This window comes from Maniola jurtina, chromosome 22 (genome assembly GCF_905333055.1).
Source record: "Maniola jurtina chromosome 22, ilManJurt1.1, whole genome shotgun sequence".
Lineage (NCBI taxonomy): Eukaryota > Metazoa > Arthropoda > Insecta > Lepidoptera > Nymphalidae > Maniola > Maniola jurtina.
This window is the reverse complement of record NC_060050.1, coordinates 3,227,068-3,247,856: the sequence shown is the minus strand read 5'-3', so window position 1 is coordinate 3,247,856 and position 20,789 is coordinate 3,227,068. Positions and strand designations below refer to the sequence as shown.

Here is a 20,789-nt window from a genome sequence, read left to right as displayed (position 1 = left end):
TCAGCATTTTTCATACAAACGTACCTACTTATCCAACAAACAGACAGACAGAAAAACATGAACTTTTATGAGAAGCAAATAATCAAAATTGATATTTTACTCTAATGGACAATTTGTTGCTCAAAAATTTACCCAGGACTTTCCGGTATTAATTTGTTAAAAGCATTTAACCACAATTAAATCGCCTTAAATAATAAAACAAAGTTTGGAAGCCGTGAAAATTCAATGAAAAAGGGAAACAATCTTCCCGTTTTGCTAACATAGACCACAGCGTAAAGAGATACTTCATACAGTCAGTGGATAGAGGTGTCTTGATAGAGCAACCCTTCGGGGTTACAAGGGGAGGAATTATACTGACCGGCAGAAGTCGACCGGCAGTACATTATAATGGCGAAAGTTTGAATGTATGTGTGTACGTTTGCTACTCTTTCACGCAAATACTACAGAACGGATTTGGCTGAAATTCGGAATCGAGATAGATTAAGTATATCCTGAATTAACACATAGGCTACTTTTATCCCGGAAAATCAAAGAGTTCCTACGGGATTTTGAAAAACCTATATCCACGCGGACGAAGTCGCACACTTCAGCTATTATTACATACTTTGAGCAGTAGATAATATTAGAGATGGAAATTATTGCTATTTTTATATAATTTTCATTTTGTAAAATAATTTCATTCAATTCGGAATTTTTGTTCCAAACGCGCTCAAGTCTGAGAAGAGCCCATAACACAGCCGGGTATTCTTTCTTCCGGGAACCGGGACCGAAGCCAGCTCGCTCGCATACGTCAAGAGCGTCTTCTGGGGTCACTGTATGTGTTTTTAAGCTGTGCATAGACACTGAACCCATTACGGAGTTGTGATGGATGAGCTTAATTGCTTAATTTTATTACAGTGCCATCTCCCAAGCCAGCACTTAGTTGATTTACATTAAACCTTTGGGCAGAGAGATGTCATTACTAGAGACACAAATCTCATACAGCAAGAGTCAGAATCTCATGAATCACACCATCTGTGCAAAACAAATGGGCTTATCTGAAGATAGCACAAAAAAGCATTGTATAAAAACAGATCTCAGTCGGGCTTGTATAAAAAGGGTTTAACCAGAACGCTACTTAACACTTCTACGAACACTTCTTATACCGGGAGGCACCCGTGCTCTGTAGAGAGCGGTGATGGGTTCTTCCTCTAAAACCTGTCCATCGCAGAAGTAGGAATAGGCTGTTTTTATCTCGGAAAGTTAAAAAGTCCCCACGTTATTTTTAAACAAACTATCCAGTATCCACGTGAGCGAAGTTTCGGGCATCATTTAGTTTAGTTGAGTTTGAGTTATACTTAGTGTTTCGCTTTACTTAGTAAGTTAGTATCTCAGCTTAAGCGACATTCTGTCAACCGTTTTATAAGGGAATTAGCGTAATTTGCATATGCAACGGTCTTATCCGTGTAGAGGGATTACTAACATGCAACGCCTACGTTAGCTTAATCTAGAGCTAAAAGCAGAAACAACATACTTTACTAAATATCCTACTATTATTATAAATGCGAAAGTTTGTATGTATGATACGACGGATGTTTGTTAATCTTTCACCGCAAAAACTGCTGGACGTGTTTGGCTGGGAATGGAGATAGATTATACCCTGGATTAACACATAGGCTACTTTATATTCCAGAAAATCAATGAGTTTCCATGGGATTTTTAAAAACTTATATCCACGGGAATAAAGTCGCGGGCATCAGCTAGTACATAATACGACTAAGCTCTGACGCTTACCTTCGCAATCTTTTAAATAGTAACTTAAACTTAGCTTTATCTAATTTATCAGTAGACTGTTTATGCCCGCGACTTCGTCCGCGTAGACAACAAAAATTTCAAAACCCCGATTTTACCCCCTTAGTTATGAATTTTCAAAAATCTTTTCGTAGCGGCAGTATACGTCATAATAGCTAACTGCGTGCCTTTCAGCCCGATCCGTCCAGCTTTTATTTTTCTTTTCTTTTTAACCCCCGACCCATAAAGAGGGTTGTTATAAGCTTGACGTGTGTATAGTGTTTATCTGTGTATCTGTCTGTGGCATCGTAGCTCCTAAACTAATGAACCGATTTTAATTTAGTTTTTTTCTTTGAAAGGTGGCTTGGCTTGATCGAGAGTGTTCTTAGCTATAATCCAAGAAAATTGGTTCAGCCGTTTGAAAGTGATCAGCTCTTTTCTAATTACTGTAACCTTCACTTGTCGGGGGTGGTCTAAATTTTTAATTTACACTTGTATATACTTAGAAGATTAGTAAATTAGTAATGATTATTTATTTAATCAAATTAGATAAGTATAATTAAATTAACCGGTTTTGTATCTTTTACAGGTTAAAAATATCGTCGACAAGACAGTGAAAAAATAAGTGTTAAAATGCTTATTTGCCAAATTATATTTAAATAAATTAAGCGGAAAACTTAAATATTTTAAATTATAATAAATAATAAAGTATTTAAAAATCTAGTCATTTTCAAATAGGTTTTGATAAAAAGCTATCACTTATCAGTCTGTATTAAAATATAAATAAATACCTAATTACTTATCCTATCTAAGTCTGAAAAGTAATCAATGTGAAAATATTTATTAAAAACCAAATCCTGAATCATAAAAAAGTGTTATTAAATTGAATGATACGCCATTACGGAATCGTCTAAAATTGGGACCAAAGTCAAGAATCCGAATTTAAAAAAAAAAACATTTATTTACAAGAAAAATAATATTTTGAAGCTAAAAACATACTGTAATAAAAAAATAAACAAAATATTATGCTTGAAAATCGGGCGTAAAAAATAAAAAAAAAATAACAAAATCAATGTTATTTGAATAGTCCGAAGTTCAAAAATATTCAAGATGGCGTCGCCGTCTTCTACACCAAAAGCGCTTTCTTCACCACCAAAAGAACCTTCTCCACCACCACCAGAACCGATGCCGAGCAAAATGGAGAGAAGAATGTCACATTTTAAAGAATACAAGTTCTTTAGAAGCTTCAGTGCGAAGATCGAAAACTGGCCTATGAGGAAAGCTGAGCAACTATGGAGGAAAATGAGGGAACGGAAAATTGCAGGTTTGTAATTTTTAAACAGTTTCCATACAGTTTCATAATTTATTAGTTTAAAAAAAAAATACATATTAAAAAAAAGCAGAAGAAAAAGGTGTTCCGCCCAACGTGGGGAGTTTTAAAAAAAATTACATATTAAAAAAAAAGCAGAAGAAAAAGGTGTTCCGCCCAACGTGGGGCTCGAACCCACGACCCTGAGATTAAGAGTCTCATGCTCTACCGACTGAGCTAGCCGGGCTGGTGCTAACGAGGTCGAATTTATTCTATACTTAATATAACTTGTTTAATCCAGACGAGAAGAAAAAAAAACTTGTTGGCGTTTGCTGGCGCGCGTGTTGTGACTTTTTGGAGTGTTTTTTTGTTAGAAGTGATCGGTTTTTGTGTTCTGCTGGTGTTTATTGGTGGTGGAAGTGTCTGGGATGGGCTCTAAAGGGGCGCCGCATGTATGTCGGCGGGCGCCGGCACAGACGACGTCCATACTTATACGTATATAGTTTCCCTAACTTGTAAATATGTAACTACAAACTTGACATTGGTATAATACAATAATCAGTGTAAAGCCAGACGAGGGAGAAAAAAAAAGCTTGTTTATATTCTGTGACTTCGTAGTACAGTCAGTTATGTAAGTAAAATCGGTCAAGTTCGAGTCAGACTCGCACATGAAGGGTACCTTTATCCGTAACATCGTACCTACACGAAAGCACTTTTTTCAAGGCGGCCATTTTGAATTTTTTATAATAATAACTAGCTGATTCCCGCAGCTTCGCCCGCGTGGATTGGTCAGATCCCCTGCAGCATCAGGATTGAGGAGTTGGACTCCAAATTTTTTATGAAACAATGTCGCAAAGTTCCTCAATCGATTAAAAAAGAAATGACGCAAATCGGTTCAGAAATCTCGGAGATTTCGGTGTACATAGGTAGAAAAACACAACTCCCTTTTTGAAAGTCGGTTAAAAAAGTAGCCTATGTTACACCCTGGTCAATCCTCTACTTGTCTGTGAAAATCCCGTCAAAATCGGTTCAGCCGTTCCAAAGATTAGCCTTTTCAAACAGACAGACAGACAGACAGACAGACAGACAGACAGACAGACAGACAGACAGACAGACAGACAGACAGACAGACAGACAGACAGACAGACAGACAGACAAAAATTTTAAAAACGTGTGATTCAGTGTTGGTATCGTTCAAATAACCATATGAGCTTAATATGAGGTAGTTATTTCGAAATTACAGACAGACACTCCAATTTTATTTATTAGTATAGATAATAATAAATATTTCATTTACCAGATTGTGGGTACATAACAAGTTAACAATGAATCAGTATAGTCCCTACACAATCGACTGTCACCGACAGTGTGCAAATATTTAAGTTGAAGTTAAAATTAACATTATAAGTGATTAACTAATTTTTGAAAATAGAATACAGCCCATTATACACGCTGATAATGTAGCTTTCTATAAGTGAAAGAATTTTAAAATCAAGAAACATACAAACATTAAAACACACAATAACTCGGAAAAGTAAGAGGTGTGGGCTTGGGATCGAACCCTCGACCTCCCGAATAGAAGGCGAACGTCTTGACCATTAGGCTATCACGACTCTAAAAACTTCAAAGAAGGATAAAGCTTTTCAATTCGTTGGAATCTTTTTTTTTTTAATATTGTTATGTATGTGCCCCGATTACTCAAAGACGCCTGACCGATTTGGAAAAGTTTCTTCTGAAATTTTTTTAGTCCTTATTTTAAAGGTGAATCGTACTTTTGAGGTGACAATTTACCCATAGAGTTAAAATGGTGCATGATAAGTCTTTTTAAGGACAAGTGGAATAGCTAGTATCTAAATATTAGGTAACTAAAAACCTAAGAGTCGAAATCTCGTCCGAGTTGTAATGTGCGGAAGGATTTGGGGATCCAGAGCATTATTACTTATCATAAGAAAACTTTTTTCACTACGTGATTGATGGAAAAGGTCGTGACCCTCAGCAATAATATAAAAATATAGACGACGCAGAGATATTTTTTTGGAAATTTTTATTAAGATTTTTATACAAATGTTTCCTAAAAGAAGTAATAAAGCCCTAAATCTTTAAAGTTTACTTATCTCTGAATTGTTTAATAACAAAGCGTAGATTAGAAAAGGGCTGGCTGGCAATAAAGGCTGCTATAAAATCTACGACAATAGATAAAAGCAACCCATAAATGTTGCGACAAGATGAAACGACTATATCTTGATGGAATGTCTGTCTGGCATACCTAACTTAGGTATAAAAGGCATTACGATGACTGTCAACCGTCTACAGCCTTAATTAGCAATAGTATTTTTACATTAAATACCTACATAAACTGAATTCTACCAGGTTTTTGTGGCGAAAATATCGAAAAGAATCTGATTCTGGGAAGTTCTGTCTTATTAAAAAAATAAACGTGACTAATTACACACACATACATACATACATATACATACATACATACATAGACTGCTAAAATCATAACCCTTCCTTTCGGCTTTGCCGTAGTCGGGTAAAAATAGCTTAGGTAGGTACATGATAATATTATGAATAATTGGGTGCATTTTTTTCAAAAAAATCATCAACCTAGAGGAGCCTAATGCTTAGTGATTTTTTTTGGGTTTGGTTAACACGATGGTACGGAACCCTTCGTGTGCGAGTCCGACTCGCACTTGACCGATTTTTTCCATTTGAAATTGCATTTTATAAAAAGAACACTCAAATCGCACTCACAATCCGACTTTCAAATCGTATTCTCGCGAAGAAAGGAAGCAGTAAAATTTTATTGGTTTGTAAATTCGTAGTTTGAAAAACACCTACAATTGTTTATATTTTCAGCATTTGAAAGCTGTTTGGCTGTTTGTTTCTAAAACAGTTTCATCGAAATTATTATTCCGAATTACGGTATTTAGAGGTCATGATTTTTAGGGTTCCGTACCGTACCTCAAAAGGAAAAACGGACCCGTTATTCTTCGCGGGACCGCAATAATACTGGGGCCTTACTTCCAAAAGTCATTTATGTGGTATAATTGTATACGTAACAAAATTCCGCAATCAATTTCGGACTTGCCTTTACACAAAAAAAAAAAACTATTAAAATTATTCATCATCAGCTTGTGGATGTCCACAGCTGGACATAGGCCTTCCCTAAAGAGCGCCACCACAACCGAAGACTATGCAAATGATAAAAGAGCGTGGATTTGAGCTGCAGCTCGCTCTTCCAGCATGGCATAGTGAAATATGGCATGACATTATACTCGTATACCTAAGATATCAAATATTTGACTATTTGACAAGTGTAAATTAAAAATTTTCAACACCCCCGACCAGTGAAGGTTACATTAACTAGAAAAGAGCTGATAACTTTCAAACGGCTGAACCGATTTTCTTAGACTATTCGGCGCCTACGATCCAAAGTATTTGAGTTTTCCAAAACATCATTTTCAAATAAATAATTATGTATATCTAGGCTACGTCCATCTTGACAGTTTGACATTTGTCAATTGACACTTGAATATTATGAACCTTAGGGTTATCTAACCTTCTTTTCTACAAGAAAACTAGAAAAGAGCTGATAACTTTTAAACGGCTGAACCAATTTTTTTGGAGTATAGCTAAGAACACTCTCGATCAAGCCACCTTTCAAACAAAAAAAAAAACTAAATTAAAATCGGTTTATTCGTTTAGGCGCTACGATGCCACAGACAGATACACAGATACACAATATGTCAAACTTATAACACCCCTCTTTTTGGGTCGGGGGTTAAAAAGAGCAACCGCCGAGTTTTCAAACGGTTCTTCTCGGTGTTTTTACCCGACTGCGGCAAAGCCAAAAGGAAGGGTTATGATTTTAGCAGTTTATGTAGATATGTATGTATGTGAGTATATTGTATGTTTGTATCCGTGATCCAGATTCTGTGTTCCACCATAGCGCCTAAACTACTCGGCCGATTTTGATGAATGAGGTGTCAATCGATTCGTTGTAAAGGTCCGGGTGACATAGGCTACACTTTATACGAAAAAGAATTGACCTAACGCATGCTACATGAAAAAAAGTGGGGGTCTCCAAAATTTTTTTCCCTAACGGATGTTACATGCAAAAAAATTGAGGTCTCCAAAAAATTTTTTCGCTATTGTATCGAGTGGGATATCAAATAACAGAAGAAAAATTCTTAACTCATAAATTTATTCATTTTTTTATTTTTATTTAAAGGTTTATTAGCGATTTAACATATAAATTTAATAACTATAATAAATAGGTACATTGATTTATCGGAAGTTCGCGGCTAGTACCTACTTAGTCGAATTTTAGTGCTGTTTAACTTCATCTTGTAGCCAGGAGAGTTTCATGTTTGATGTTTATAGACTATAAAATTAACTCTGCGTTATATTATTATATTATATTATATGCTATATTTCACAGGTGTGGGCACAACTTAACAAATTTCACGGCCGATAATATTTTACGTGACATTTGACCCCATAACCCATAATATTTATTTCAGACATTATGCAACATTAAAGATAATATCCGTCCCCAGAACTTGTGAAATGACGCCCGTAAACATCGAATGCGGTGTGGCTTTGAGCCAAGCGAAGTGAATTGCGTCGTTGACTACTGAATGGCCGTTCAGGTTAACCTGAAATCCGGCGTGTCCAGGTTTAGGACATAAACTTACGCTGCTGGGTAAAAAGTACCCTTAGTGTGTTTCATATGCTATTAATTAATTATGGAAAAGGGCAAAAGGATAGACTTGACAATAGGTATAGAAAACGTCCAGGACTCGCGGGCTGAACGCTATGGACACAAGATGTAATTTTTCTCCATAGAGAGTCATACTTTTGTCTTCACAGGGCCCTGTCCGCAGTCCGCACGTCCTAAAGGCTATATTAAATCTCTAATGCGGAATTTACATTATGAAAGTATTGGCACGACATTTGTAAATGCATAATTTCGTAATGCATGCATTACGAAATTAGTTCGGCTTAAGACTGAGATGACTTTGCTTAGGTTTAGACAGTTGAAACATGACAGATTAATGTGTCTGATATAAATTTGTATCCACTTAACTCTCTTTAAGTAAAGCCTGTGCAAGTACGCCCTATTCTGTATAAAATCTTGTGCAAATATTTCCCAAAATATTATGCCCCCGAAGTAATTTGAAAGCACTTAAATATGAGTGCTTTTAATAGTTAAAATAGATATTGTTTTAAACATTTATACCAAAAATAAAGAATTTCATCACAGTATCAGGTCATAATAGTCGCTGGTAAAATAATGCCCATTTGTCACTTTAAAACACCGTAACTGCTGAATGCGTTACCTACCCATTTCCCAAATTCTCTTTTTGAAAACTGGGTACTTAGATGGCTCTCACATGTAGTTTACGAGTTTTTTTTTTGTAAGAAAAACTTAGAAATAAGTTAGATGAGATTTAACACTTTTAAGTTCCATGGTAGGTAGTACCCAGAAGCGCCTCCTGCCGGGTTAACAGCATTTCAATATCGTCCGATCCAATATCTAGATAAGTAAAATCTGTCTTTTACATAGCCCGCAACGGTATTGGATACCTAATCTGATCTTCTTCAGTTTCCACCTGGGTGGATTCCAGTCCATTCCTGAGCCTCAGATTTTCTAGTCTATTGACTCTTATATCAACTGAATACCAGCTGGTTTTATCGGTATACCATCAGGGCCGTTAGTTACACGAATTTTACTGTTTTTGAGAGCACCTTTACGGTACTGAAATGAGTCATATATTTTACATACCTATCTACAATTATATTTTTAACCCCCGACCCAAAAAGAGGGGTGTTATAAGTTTGACGTGTGTATCTGTGTATCTGTCTGTGGCATCGTAGCTCCTAAACTAATGAACCGATTTTAATTTTTTTTTTGTTTGAAAGGTGGCTTGATCGAGAGTGTCCTTAGCTATAATCCAAGAAAATCGGTTCAGCCGTTTGAAAGTTATCAGCTCTTTTCTAGTTACTGTAACCTTCACTTGTCGGGGGTGTTATAAATTTTTAATTTACACTTGTTATAGTTTTTATGATAGTGTTTTACATACACTTAAAGGTTTCTAAATAATTTTTAAATAGGTAGTTACCTAGGTAAATATCAAAAATGCGGAACCGCCACAACAAACGCACAAACTAGAATTTTTCATTTATTTATTGGGCATAATATTCAAATTCAAAGTGTTTTTATTCAATTAGACTTTTACAAATGCTTTTGAATCGTCAAAAAAGTCTACCACTGGTTCGGAATGCCGTTCCCACCGAGAAGAACCAGCAAGAAACTCGGCGGTTGCTCTTTTCAAGTTCATATTCAATTTACAATAATATGCCATATTATAGTAGGTAGGTATGTCGTTGACTGCAGCAATTGTTCTGTCTGCCATATTGATTTTATTGACCTTAAACTCGACTGCCGGTTTTAACTTCACATCAATATCGTAGTAATAAAAATTTGCTCTGCAACAATTGCAGGCGTTATATAAGAGGTTCGTTTTTTGCAAAAACTACAATGAATAAGGCACCTAGTTACTGTATGATTTTGCTATAACGATACTACCTGATATAATGTTATTTATGTATATCTATAATAATAATAACAATGATTAAAGATCTACAGGCTTCGACGAAGTAGGTAGGTTTTTTTATTCATTATAATACAAGCGCTTGACCACAATCACACCTGATGGAAAGTGATGATGTGGCCTAAGATGGGACGCGTATACCATGATTCATCAAAGTCTGTAGCCGTAGGCATCCGAAGCTTGATCAAAGAGAGCTAAACATGTACGAGATTATAAAGAGATAAAGTTTGGATATCGGTGGTAATAACCGAAACTGAAGATCTGATTCTGATAGTTCGTCCACTAATAGATAGCTATACTTAGTACACGCCAGGTAGACATGGCAATCGGGGTATGAGGCGGGGGGACGCCCCGCACATCCTGCACCAGGTTAGTACCTACCTACCTCCTTCATATTGGGACTCAATATAATATTGACTTCTTGTTTGCATCCACTAAAACCAGATCATTTCAATACGTTGTCTTCGAAATCGATCAATCAAATTTTTGAAGGATTTTATCAAAAAATTTAAACAAGTTTAAATATCTATTAAAAGTATGCTCCTGAAAAAAGCTTATTATACAATCGAAGATTATGTAAATGACAAAAAACTTGGATTTGACTCGCTCCAGCAATACACGGCGCTGCAATTGCTTGTATAGTACAGTTTTGGGTAAGGTCTGACGAAATCACAAACACAATCTTTATGATAAATTATTACACTTTTATTTCATATTTAAATTTATTAACTTTTACATTTGTGTCAAATAAATGTTGTTCCTCTTACGTTAGTATATTTTTGAATGTCGTCGTTTTAAAACCACTCTTACAGGTAACCTCTCCACGTTTATTAGCCACTCCCCTTTTTATCTTATCGTTATCGGCCAATCCAAATTGTACAATGAATAAACTTAGTGACTAATATACAAATCATCAAGCTCGTTTCACAAATCATCTAAGTAATAAAGATGTTTTCATCTTATATATTGATTACAAATATTATCCTTTATTATGCTACAATTCATCAACTAAAAACTATAAGAATTTTATATACAGTACGTTTATCGATCAGATGTTGAACAACTTCAGCCAATCAATGACGCCTTCTAATATGATGTTATGATTTGAGTGGCGCCAACTATGTTTTATAGATAATTAATATGGGCCAAGCTTACAGCTCGGCCATCCTGTTTTAAGCGAGTCTCATCGCTTTTAAAAAAAAAATTAAAACTTAAGTAACATGTAAACTTCACAACCAAAATGACAAAGACTTAGTTCAACAAAACAAAAAAAAAATTAAGATAGTAATTAATTAAATTAATATTCTTGCTAACTTAACTAGAAGGAATATACAGTTTTATTGATACATTGGTATTGATTATGATTGCAACTTAATTTTAGAGCACTCGCAGCACCCCTTTCCATCCGATATAATTAGAAAATAGCAGATAAACTCAATTCAATTCCAAACTATTTACCCTCGCAACTTTACCTGCCAGTCTACAGTAGCACTCAAATTTAGCCTTTAATCTAAAATTCATTTTTCTGTTCTCTTCCGCTAATATTAAAATAAAAAGATGCAGACACTCTAAATTTATAAATAATTTTTCAAAAATCATAAAGATATCAAAAATTGCGAGACCAGTAGCAACTAAAGGAGGCCTCAATTTAATCAAAGAAGGTAGGTATATGCATAAAGTCCGAAGCATCAATTATAACTCACAAGCCAATATTTTACAGGAACACTCAATAGAGATTTGGGGATGAGCATGTAAAACTAATTACTAAAAACTACTTTAAAGGGTTTCAAGTATCTCAAAATAAATTGTTAAAAGTTCTGTTCCAACTAGACTCTCCTTCCCACTAAAGAATTATATAAGAAAACTGATGAACTATATTATATAAGTCAATTATACAAATTCAAAATATGTCTATTTGTTAGGAAAATACTATTAAAGTCCGTACATACACGCATCACTTTAAAGCTAAATCTCATAAATATGGTACACAAAACGAACATACCTATTATGCTACAATTACATAAAGCTAGGACTAATTATGGTATGTAAACTACCTAGCTCTACTACATAATGTACTTGCCGAAACTCATACTGGAGGAAAAATCTTTTACAAAGTTTAAAGTTTAATCAAACAGTGTCAAACACCATAGATATCTTAGCTAGATGTAGGTATAGTTTGTTAACGAATATAACGTGTTTTGACTTTTTATATTATTGTATAGTCACCATACCTTTAAAGATTATGTTTTCTTCTATATTTATATTTAGAATCGGGAGCGATTCTTAATATGAATATGTGTAAGTGAACTTCTTGTCCTTTTGATAAAATAAACTCTCTAAACTTAAAGTTAATCGCCGCCAGTTCTCGATTTAAATCACAAAACATTTTCATACACTTTCAACGCAATAGTTTTACGCACATATTTTCTTCTTCCCTTTTCTTGGAAAATCGCGGATTCCGAGCCTTGGCGCGTCTCTCTTCTACCGGGATACATATGTGATTGTCCTTATTTCCCTCCAGATCCAAATTTTTAATGACCCTTATCCTAGGGTTCTTTCCCTCCAGATCCAAATTTTTAATGACCCTTATCCTAGGGTCTACCTCCTTCCTCCTATAGGACTTTTTGTCCATAGCCCGTAACCTCGGGGCTTTCCTTCCTTGGGACTTTGTGTCCCTGACCCATACCTAGTTTTGGGTCTTTCTTTTCCTCATTTATTCATTTCCAACATCCTTGGATCCTGCAAACATAAAACACTTTGAGTAGACCGTTCATTTAATTTTGTTTCATAAGCATCCATCATAATACAATCCGACCTAAGAGAAGTAATTTTACTTGGTAACCTAGAAAACCTATTATCATTATTATAATTTAGTTTTCTCCAGTTCCGTACCCCTCGAAGGGTGCCTACGAGACCCTATTTTCTAAACCTCTGCTCTCCGTCCGTCTGTCCGTCTGCACGTGCGTCACGGCCTGAACTGTGAACGGCGTACCGTGAACCGTGATAGTTAGAGAGTTGAGAGGAACGTGATTACGGATGTATGAAAATCCTATGCCTGGTTGCTTCCAATTCAAACTTTTTCTTTTAATGCAGATTACGCTTCCCATATTTCTTACAATTACCTATTGTTTTTTTTTTTTTTTTTTTTTTTCCTAGCAAAATCCACATTCTGAAGTACTAATGGACAATGTTAAACAAACGCCAGGGTACAGTAGTTGCGTCACTTGTGCCTCTTAACCATATAATATCTACATGCAAAAAGAATCTTTGATTTATAATTTCACATGATACTTATATATTTTATTTTAGCCATAATATGCACCATATGGCGTACTTTGTCGTTTCGAGTAACATAAGCAGAACTACCAAATTCGACCCTGGGAACGACACAGTCGCGACTCGCCGCCGAATGATACCTATTAGTTTATCATTAATTCCTTTTCATAGAGAAAAGCGATATCAACATAATAGCAGGAAAAAAAATGAAATAAATATTCCGTTCGATACATCTCTATTCTCTACGACATCAAGATCTCTATCACAAGCTGATCGATCATAAAGATTAGAAGAAAGTAGGTACCTTATACATTATTTTATATGTTAACCGTAATGACCCGCATCTGTTCGATTTTCCTTTATTCGTTTCGTAAAAGATTCGTCCTCGTACGTCCATCATCATCATCATCGTCATCTACATCGTCATCATCATAAGGTCACTGTTGAACATAAACCTTCCCTAGTAAGCACCACACGTACTGTCCTCAGCCTTCCTCATTCAACCCCTGGTTCCTATTGATACAAACCACTAAACCCCCCCCCCATCAAATGTGTACCTATCTACATCCATCCATCATACCCAAATGCCGTGCTGGTTGATGTGATGAGCGACAAAGTGTTAACCTCTTCAATACCTCATGGAACTGTAGGAATAGCCATGGAAGACCTCCAAACCGAACGTTGATATTTTGTGTAAGTGGTCCCACGAGTCAAAAAAAAATATTCTTGTCCATAAAGGAACAAGCCACGATATAGATTCTTCTATCGGAACTTAAATATTCCAATCACTGCATGTATTCCAACTAATCAGTTTGCTACTGTATATTTGAAGTTGATAATAAATAAAAATGTTAGCTTAATTAAATTCCTATGATAATTTGATTTTTGGTGCATCAACCAGCTTCACCTATTATGTAAAATTAAATATATATATTTTTTTTAAATTACCGGCTGTACATTTTAAACTAACCTAATCAAAATATACTTTCTTACTAATAACTTAATCTTAAAAATTTTCCAGAGGATCCTTCCGCCTCAAATTAACTCAATGATAAAAATGAACAGGAAACTTTAAATGTTGTAAAATCCAGCCAATGCTTCGTACCTTGCCTTATTAATCCAATAGGTACTTCTTTGGATTTTGTCAAAACAAAATACTTTTACTTGTTGAGTGTATAATAAATAAATAATGTAATAAATCAATTAACTGTTAAAGCTAATAACTTTTACAGAAAGCGAACCTCATGATATCTCTTATGAGTTTTAAGCGTAAAATTACCACGCCGAAAACAAAACATGAGCTGACAGTATTCTTATTTGATATACATAATCCAGTAATACTATATCTATCTACATAATTCGTAAATATGTATGTATAGTTTGTAAGTTACTATTTCACTTTATGCTGTTTCAATGCTTTAAGTTATTATTTTTATCTTTGTCTCATTTTTTTAGTTTAGCCTCATTCTATTTTTAAACTTACTATTTCGCTATAATATTTACAAGTAACCTCATCGAAGACTACACGGTCTTCTGATAACCCAACAAGCATTTATCCAACAGCTATCGCTTTCACCCGAACGGAGGTTCCCTGAAATATACTGAGATAACAATACCTAGTTGACACATGGATGTACAAGAGCGGCAACAAGCTATGACCCCCTCTAGTCATAACTATATCTTTATGATTGTAACATTTCAAACAGTGAAAGTATGTATAAACGATTTCGTCCATAGGACATGCGCTCTAAAGAATGTTAATATAATTATCAGCAACTAAAAGCTTGAAGAAACTAATAGGTACAACTTGTCTTTGAAGTATGAAAATATGCACATTTATCAAGTATACCAGTTCATCAAACATTAAAGTACGCATTTATAAAATGATAACTCACTTATTAATCAAGATAACTACCTGTTTATCAAACCTACCCTACCAAATATAAATAACTACTCACCAAATGTAATACTTTATAACTTAAGTAAAAATATGAAACAAATGTGCATCAACCACATACATACACTCTTCAAATTCATCCATTTATCAAAATGTTATATAATATAACCATTCACCAAATCCATTATATACTTTGTTCATTAAATAGCTTAGTCAAACTTTACTCCACTTGCCACGATTGCAAATTTTCCAAAATAGTCAGCCGCAAACATTGCAGCTCATCTCACTTGATAATGCATCCCTCCCTCAGAAAAACAGGCATTAGGAATGTCTTTCCAAGACGCGCGAGAGACAGCCACCGTGGCTTTTCGCGAGATTTAATCCAAATTGAACTAATGCCTAAATAAATGTTTTAATTAGAGGGCGATTGCTTTTGCAACCTCTAACCGTCCAATCAAACACCGAAAGTATTCAATAATCCGAGACGTAAATAAAAAACCCGTCAGAACACCGTATTTATAAAAACAGAGACAAGAAAAAGATTCCTCCTCGCAATGAGATCGCGTGACATCCAACAAGTGAATTATCGACTTTATTACACAACTTATCCTCAACATGTTTTACATCATTTCCTACAATTGAAATCTTTCTATTTTAAATACCCTAACTACAACTTCATAATCCAACCAAAAATCACACTAGATTTATCCCTCGGTCCCACATCTTTAATGCTTTTTTTTTTCTGTTTCGGTAACTAAAACAAAAAAAATATATATATACTCATGTTATAAAACGTTGTCAAAGCTTTCCTGAACGCGCTAAATAAGCAAAAACATAAAATCAGGCGAAATGCCAGACCAGCCGAAAAACCTTCAATGCTTAATCAGCCTAAAAAAAAAATTATGATCACTATTCATATTATCATGAGATACTACCGGCGCTCCTAAGCGAAATTTATAAGGCACCGCATTTCGATTTTATCAAACAGACTGATCAATTTCGAGAGCACAACAAACGTGGTTTCCTGAGAGTTTCGTTAACTAAATGCATATCGAAACTGAACTATCGCGAAGCGAGTCAAGCGAGCGTGAAAATTTTTTTAAATATATTTCTGGGATAATGTCATGCCACAAACGCGAGCGTAGTGCAAAGATATTTGCCTAAAATTTCTTTCGTACAACAAAGAAAATAGTATTTTGGTAGTAGGTACTTATTATCGCGCCCTGCCCTAAGGGCAGTACTGTAGGTATATTACCATTAAAAAAAAACTTACTCTAATTTTAATAGAACATTTGCCAGGAATTTAACCCGCCAAGCGATGTTAATCCAATAAAAACAAAATCATATTGCATTTAAATGCGGCAGTACACAGTTAATTGCGTGAATACAGGTAAACAAAAAAAAAAAAACCCCGCTGCCCATATACTATACCTACCTGCTACTCGTAGTACTCAAATTATTGTGCCAGTATTAAAAGTAAATTAGCTGTTATCTAGCGTGGTAGACTACGGCCTAAACCCTTCTCATTCTGTGAGGAGACACTTGTTGCTCAGTAGTGGGCCGGCCATGGGTTGTTCATGGTGAGCTGTTATCAGCAAAGTTATGTTTGAAACTCAAACATTACGCGTTTCAAGTGGTAAAAATAGATAAATGAAAACATTTCTCCTCACTTTTGTAAAAAAAAAAACACTTATTTATGCACCCCGTATTTTAAAACTATCTGACTACCTACCTACCATAATTTTAAATTTAGTTAAAGAATAACCAGATAAGATAAACCTACTTTTACACCCATTTTAGGATTTATATTTCTCAAAATGCTCAATTTATTAACCCTGGTCACTATTACTTTATTACAACGGATCACCTTCATTTTTATCAATTAACATTTTATATCCCCAATCACTTAGTAACCATTACAAGTAGAGACGGATTATTTCACTGGCAGGCGTAAAACGAAAAGCTATTTCATGTAACTTTTTCTACCTTATCCCAAAGCGGTTTACAAAAAATAATAATTTCACAAAACAACATTCAAGATGCCCAATGAGTGCTGTGTGATAATATCGCGTCACTGTGTGCTAGAAAAAGGAAAACATCTATCTATACAATGAGTGCAGCAAACGATTGAACCTAAATCCAGAACCTACCTTCCGTAAAACAAAACCACTATGTGAAAATAAATCCCTATCGTAACTCTTAACCAAACTAATTCGGCACACGATTACAAGTGTGAAGATTGAAATACCACGTTCCGTGAGATATTCACCTGTGAAATCATTTAATGAGAAATAAAACCCCGGCAGGACATAGTAGATACATCCTGAAAACTATTTAAAAGTAACAATAACGCCCATCATTAAGTAAACCACACTTTTTATATTGTTTAACACTATGTTCACTATCTATTCCATTGTACCCACGATACAGGATAACCTAGTGCGGGTACCACCACACAGACACAGGAAAATTGTACAAGACTGTATTTTGTAAATAAACATTTTTCATTTTTCATTGTAAAATAAGCCTTCTAAATACCTCAATGTTATTTAAACCACAATTTGAAAGTCGATCGCATTTGTATAACCAATATACAAGATGAATTATAAACATGTGGGTAATTCTAGGTATCATAACGTTATATAATTTCCATTCCAACTCGGAGCAAAGCTTTCTAACAAAATGATAACTAAATGTAGAACAAACAAAACGAAAACCCACACAAATAAAAAAAAAATTACCATTAATAGGTATCAATAAAAATAAAATCATGGAAAGATCCTACCCGTTTATCCAGAAATCCTTTGATGCCATGACTAGGTACTTTGATATATTGAGGCCCAAATATTGGCCTTGTGCTCCAAAATGTCTGTGGTCTACTAGACCTCCACTTCTTTCTCGTTCCTCTGTATATTTCCACTTGTTTCTCTGAGTCGTGAGCGTGACAAGAAAATATTATATTTTCTTGATGTCCCTCTTCTGACCTTTTGGGTAAGGTCTGACGAAATCACAAACACAATCTTTATGATAAATTATTACACTTTTATTTCATATTTAAATTTATTAACTTTTACATTTGTGTCAAATAAATGTTGTTCCTCTTACGTTAGTATATTTTTGAATGTCGTCGTTTTAAAACCACTCTTACAGGTAACCTCTCCACGTTTATTAGCCACTCCCCTTTTTATCTTATCGTTATCGGCCAATCCAAATTGTACAATGAATAAACTTAGTGACTAATATACAAATCATCAAGCTCGTTTCACAAATCATCTAAGTAATAAAGATGTTTTCATCTTATATATTGATTACAAATATTATCCTTTATTATGCTACAATTCATCAACTAAAAACTATAAGAATTTTATATACAGTACGTTTATCGATCAGATGTTGAACAACTTCAGCCAATCAATGACGCCTTCTAATATGATGTTATGATTTGAGTGGCGCCAACTATGTTTTATAGATAATTAATATGGGCCAAGCTTACAACAGTATGGCATATTCATTTTGCTTTGAACGTCCTCGATACGCTTCAGTGGACAGGTAGCCTAAGGAATGCATAGTTAAATTAAACTGTCACTATACACACTGCATCTGCATCAAAGTGCAGGGATGGAGCAGGAAAATGTAATGAGTGAGGTGAACAGTCAGTCGGATAAACATAGGGCAGGGTTAAGGACCGATGCTATGTGTAGGGTGACCAGGATAGTCAAGGAATCTGGGAAAAATCCACTATTTCATAGTTTTAAGCTTTCACTTCTTTCTTTTTAAATAAAAATAGCGAACAGACGAGCAGGCGGGTCACCTGATGTCAAGTGATCACCGCTGCCCATGAACATTTGCAGTACCAGAAGAACCGCTCTCAGGTATGTGTTGGTCCGCCCCTTCAATAACCCCATGTTGTAATCTAATAGAAACACAGCAGAAGGGAGTTGATTCCACAGTTTATATGTGCGTGGAAAAAACGTTTGGCAAAGAATACTTTTGTTTTTAGGGTTCCGTACCTCAAAAGGAAAAACGGAACCCTTATAGGATCACTTTGTTGTCTGTCTGTCTGTTTTTTTCTATTACGGGGTCAGTTATGTAAGCGGCACCCAGAATTATTGAAGGAAACTTACATAGAATTACCTACTACTTAAATCATAAAGTCCTTACATTTTAATCTAACCTTTATGTTTGCATCAAAGTTAGATGCAGCTAATATTGTTACTCCCAATTATAGTTATTAATTAGATGGACTCACGTGTGGCGACGAGGTGTTATTTTTCTTATAAATGTGAAAGTGTGTTTGTTTATTGGTTGGTCCTTCAATCACGTCGCGACAGATCAACAGATTGACGTGCGTGCATATAGATAGTAAATATCTGAAGAGTGACTTCTTATCCCAGAAAAATCAATGGAACTCATTGATTTTTCCGGGATAAAAAGTTTTTACTTTGTTTAACGGGATTTTTAAAAACCTAAAAACACGCGAATTAATGTTGAAATGCATAGAGCGCACTTTGACTTTGCTTAGACTTAAGTATCAGTTAAATCGAGATAGTTTTACGCCAGCGGTATACTTTGGTCTCGTTTTAACAGTATGTTAAGTCTAAGGTTGAATTTGTAGAGCGCAGTTTGACTTTGCTTAGACTTAAGTTACAATTAAAACGAGACAGACTTATGCCAGCGGTATAACGCTGTCTCGTTTCAACAGTATCTTAAGTCTGAGCAAAGTCAAAGTTCGGTCTATAGATCTCAGCCTAAGTGGCGAGCATCAGCTAATGAGACAATAAAGAGTGATCATGGTCACCCTATCTCCTCATTGATGCGCGCTAGCACGCACTCATTGTATGGTAATTATTGCGCGTGCGTCGTGTAGCTCGACAGGCTTGGATTAGGATAGTTGTAGTCAGGAAGTAATCGCTATGAAATACAAATGTGCTAGATTAGCTATATCGTATAATTTCTAACACCACGTACTTATCCAAGTCTTTTTTGGGCGTTTTAACATTTCGAAGCCATTCGCTAGAGAATCGAGAAACGCGTCGTTTCGTCGTCGTTAGTGCAGACACGAAAACGTCTAATAAAAACTCGAAATTAAAAAAAAGGTCATGTTCAAGTCGGACTCACACGCGAAGGGTTCCGTACCATCGTATTTGAAATAACTTTTTTAAGTTTTTTAATTTTCATGGCGGCCATTTTGGAATTTTTATTTTTTGTTGTTTTAGCGGGAATAGAAATACACATTCTGTGAAAATTTCCACTCTCTACGTATTACGGTTCACGAGATACAGCCCGCTGACAGACGGACAGACCAGACAGAGGAGCACCTGTATATTTTATCCATCATAACAATCCAAACCTTTGAAAACAGCTAGTTTTTTTGCTCTGTAAAGTTGCTAATTTTTAGGGTTTCGTACCTCAAAAGGAAAAACAGAACCCTTATAGGATCACTTTGTTGTCTGTCTATCTGTCTGTCTGTCCGTACGTCCATCGTGTCTGTCAAGAAAAACTATAGGGTACGTCCCGTTGACTTAGAATCATGAAATTTGGCAGGTAGGTAGCTCTTATAGCACTAGTAAAGGAATAATTTAAGGAGTAGGAGTAGTAAAAGAAAACCAAGAATTTGTGGTTACAACATTAACATTACGACAAAAAATTAAAATGTGTTTCAATTTTCAAAGTAAGATAACTATACCAATTGGCGTATCATATGAAAGGGCTTTACCTGTATATTCTAAAACAGATTTTTATTTATTTTTATGCATAATAGTTTTTAATTTATCGTGCAAAATCTCGGAAAAATAGCCCGAGTACGGAACCCTCGGTGCGCGAGTCTGAGTCGCATTTGGCCGGTTTTCACTTGTTAGGTAGGTACCTGATTAAAGAACTTAAACTTAAATAATCGTTCTAGTCAAGTTATATATCA

General features: G+C 35.2%; 1 protein-coding gene and 1 non-coding gene across 2 annotated transcripts in view; one reads left to right on the top strand and one right to left on the bottom strand.

Moving 5' to 3' along the window:
- Nucleotides 1-2,854: 2,854 nt before the first annotated feature.
- The window catches only part of LOC123876757 (rho GTPase-activating protein 7), a 376,179-nt gene continuing 358,244 nt past the window's right edge, over nt 2,855-20,789 (top strand). Inside the window, exon 1 of the mRNA XM_045923109.1 lies at nt 2,855-3,094. Within this exon, the coding sequence (XP_045779065.1) occupies nt 2,881-3,094 (214 nt within the window). The 5' untranslated portion in view covers nt 2,855-2,880. The remainder of the gene's footprint in view (nt 3,095-20,789) is intronic.
- On the bottom strand, nt 3,254-3,326 carry Trnak-cuu. The gene has a single exon. It is a non-coding gene; the product is annotated as a tRNA-Lys (tRNA).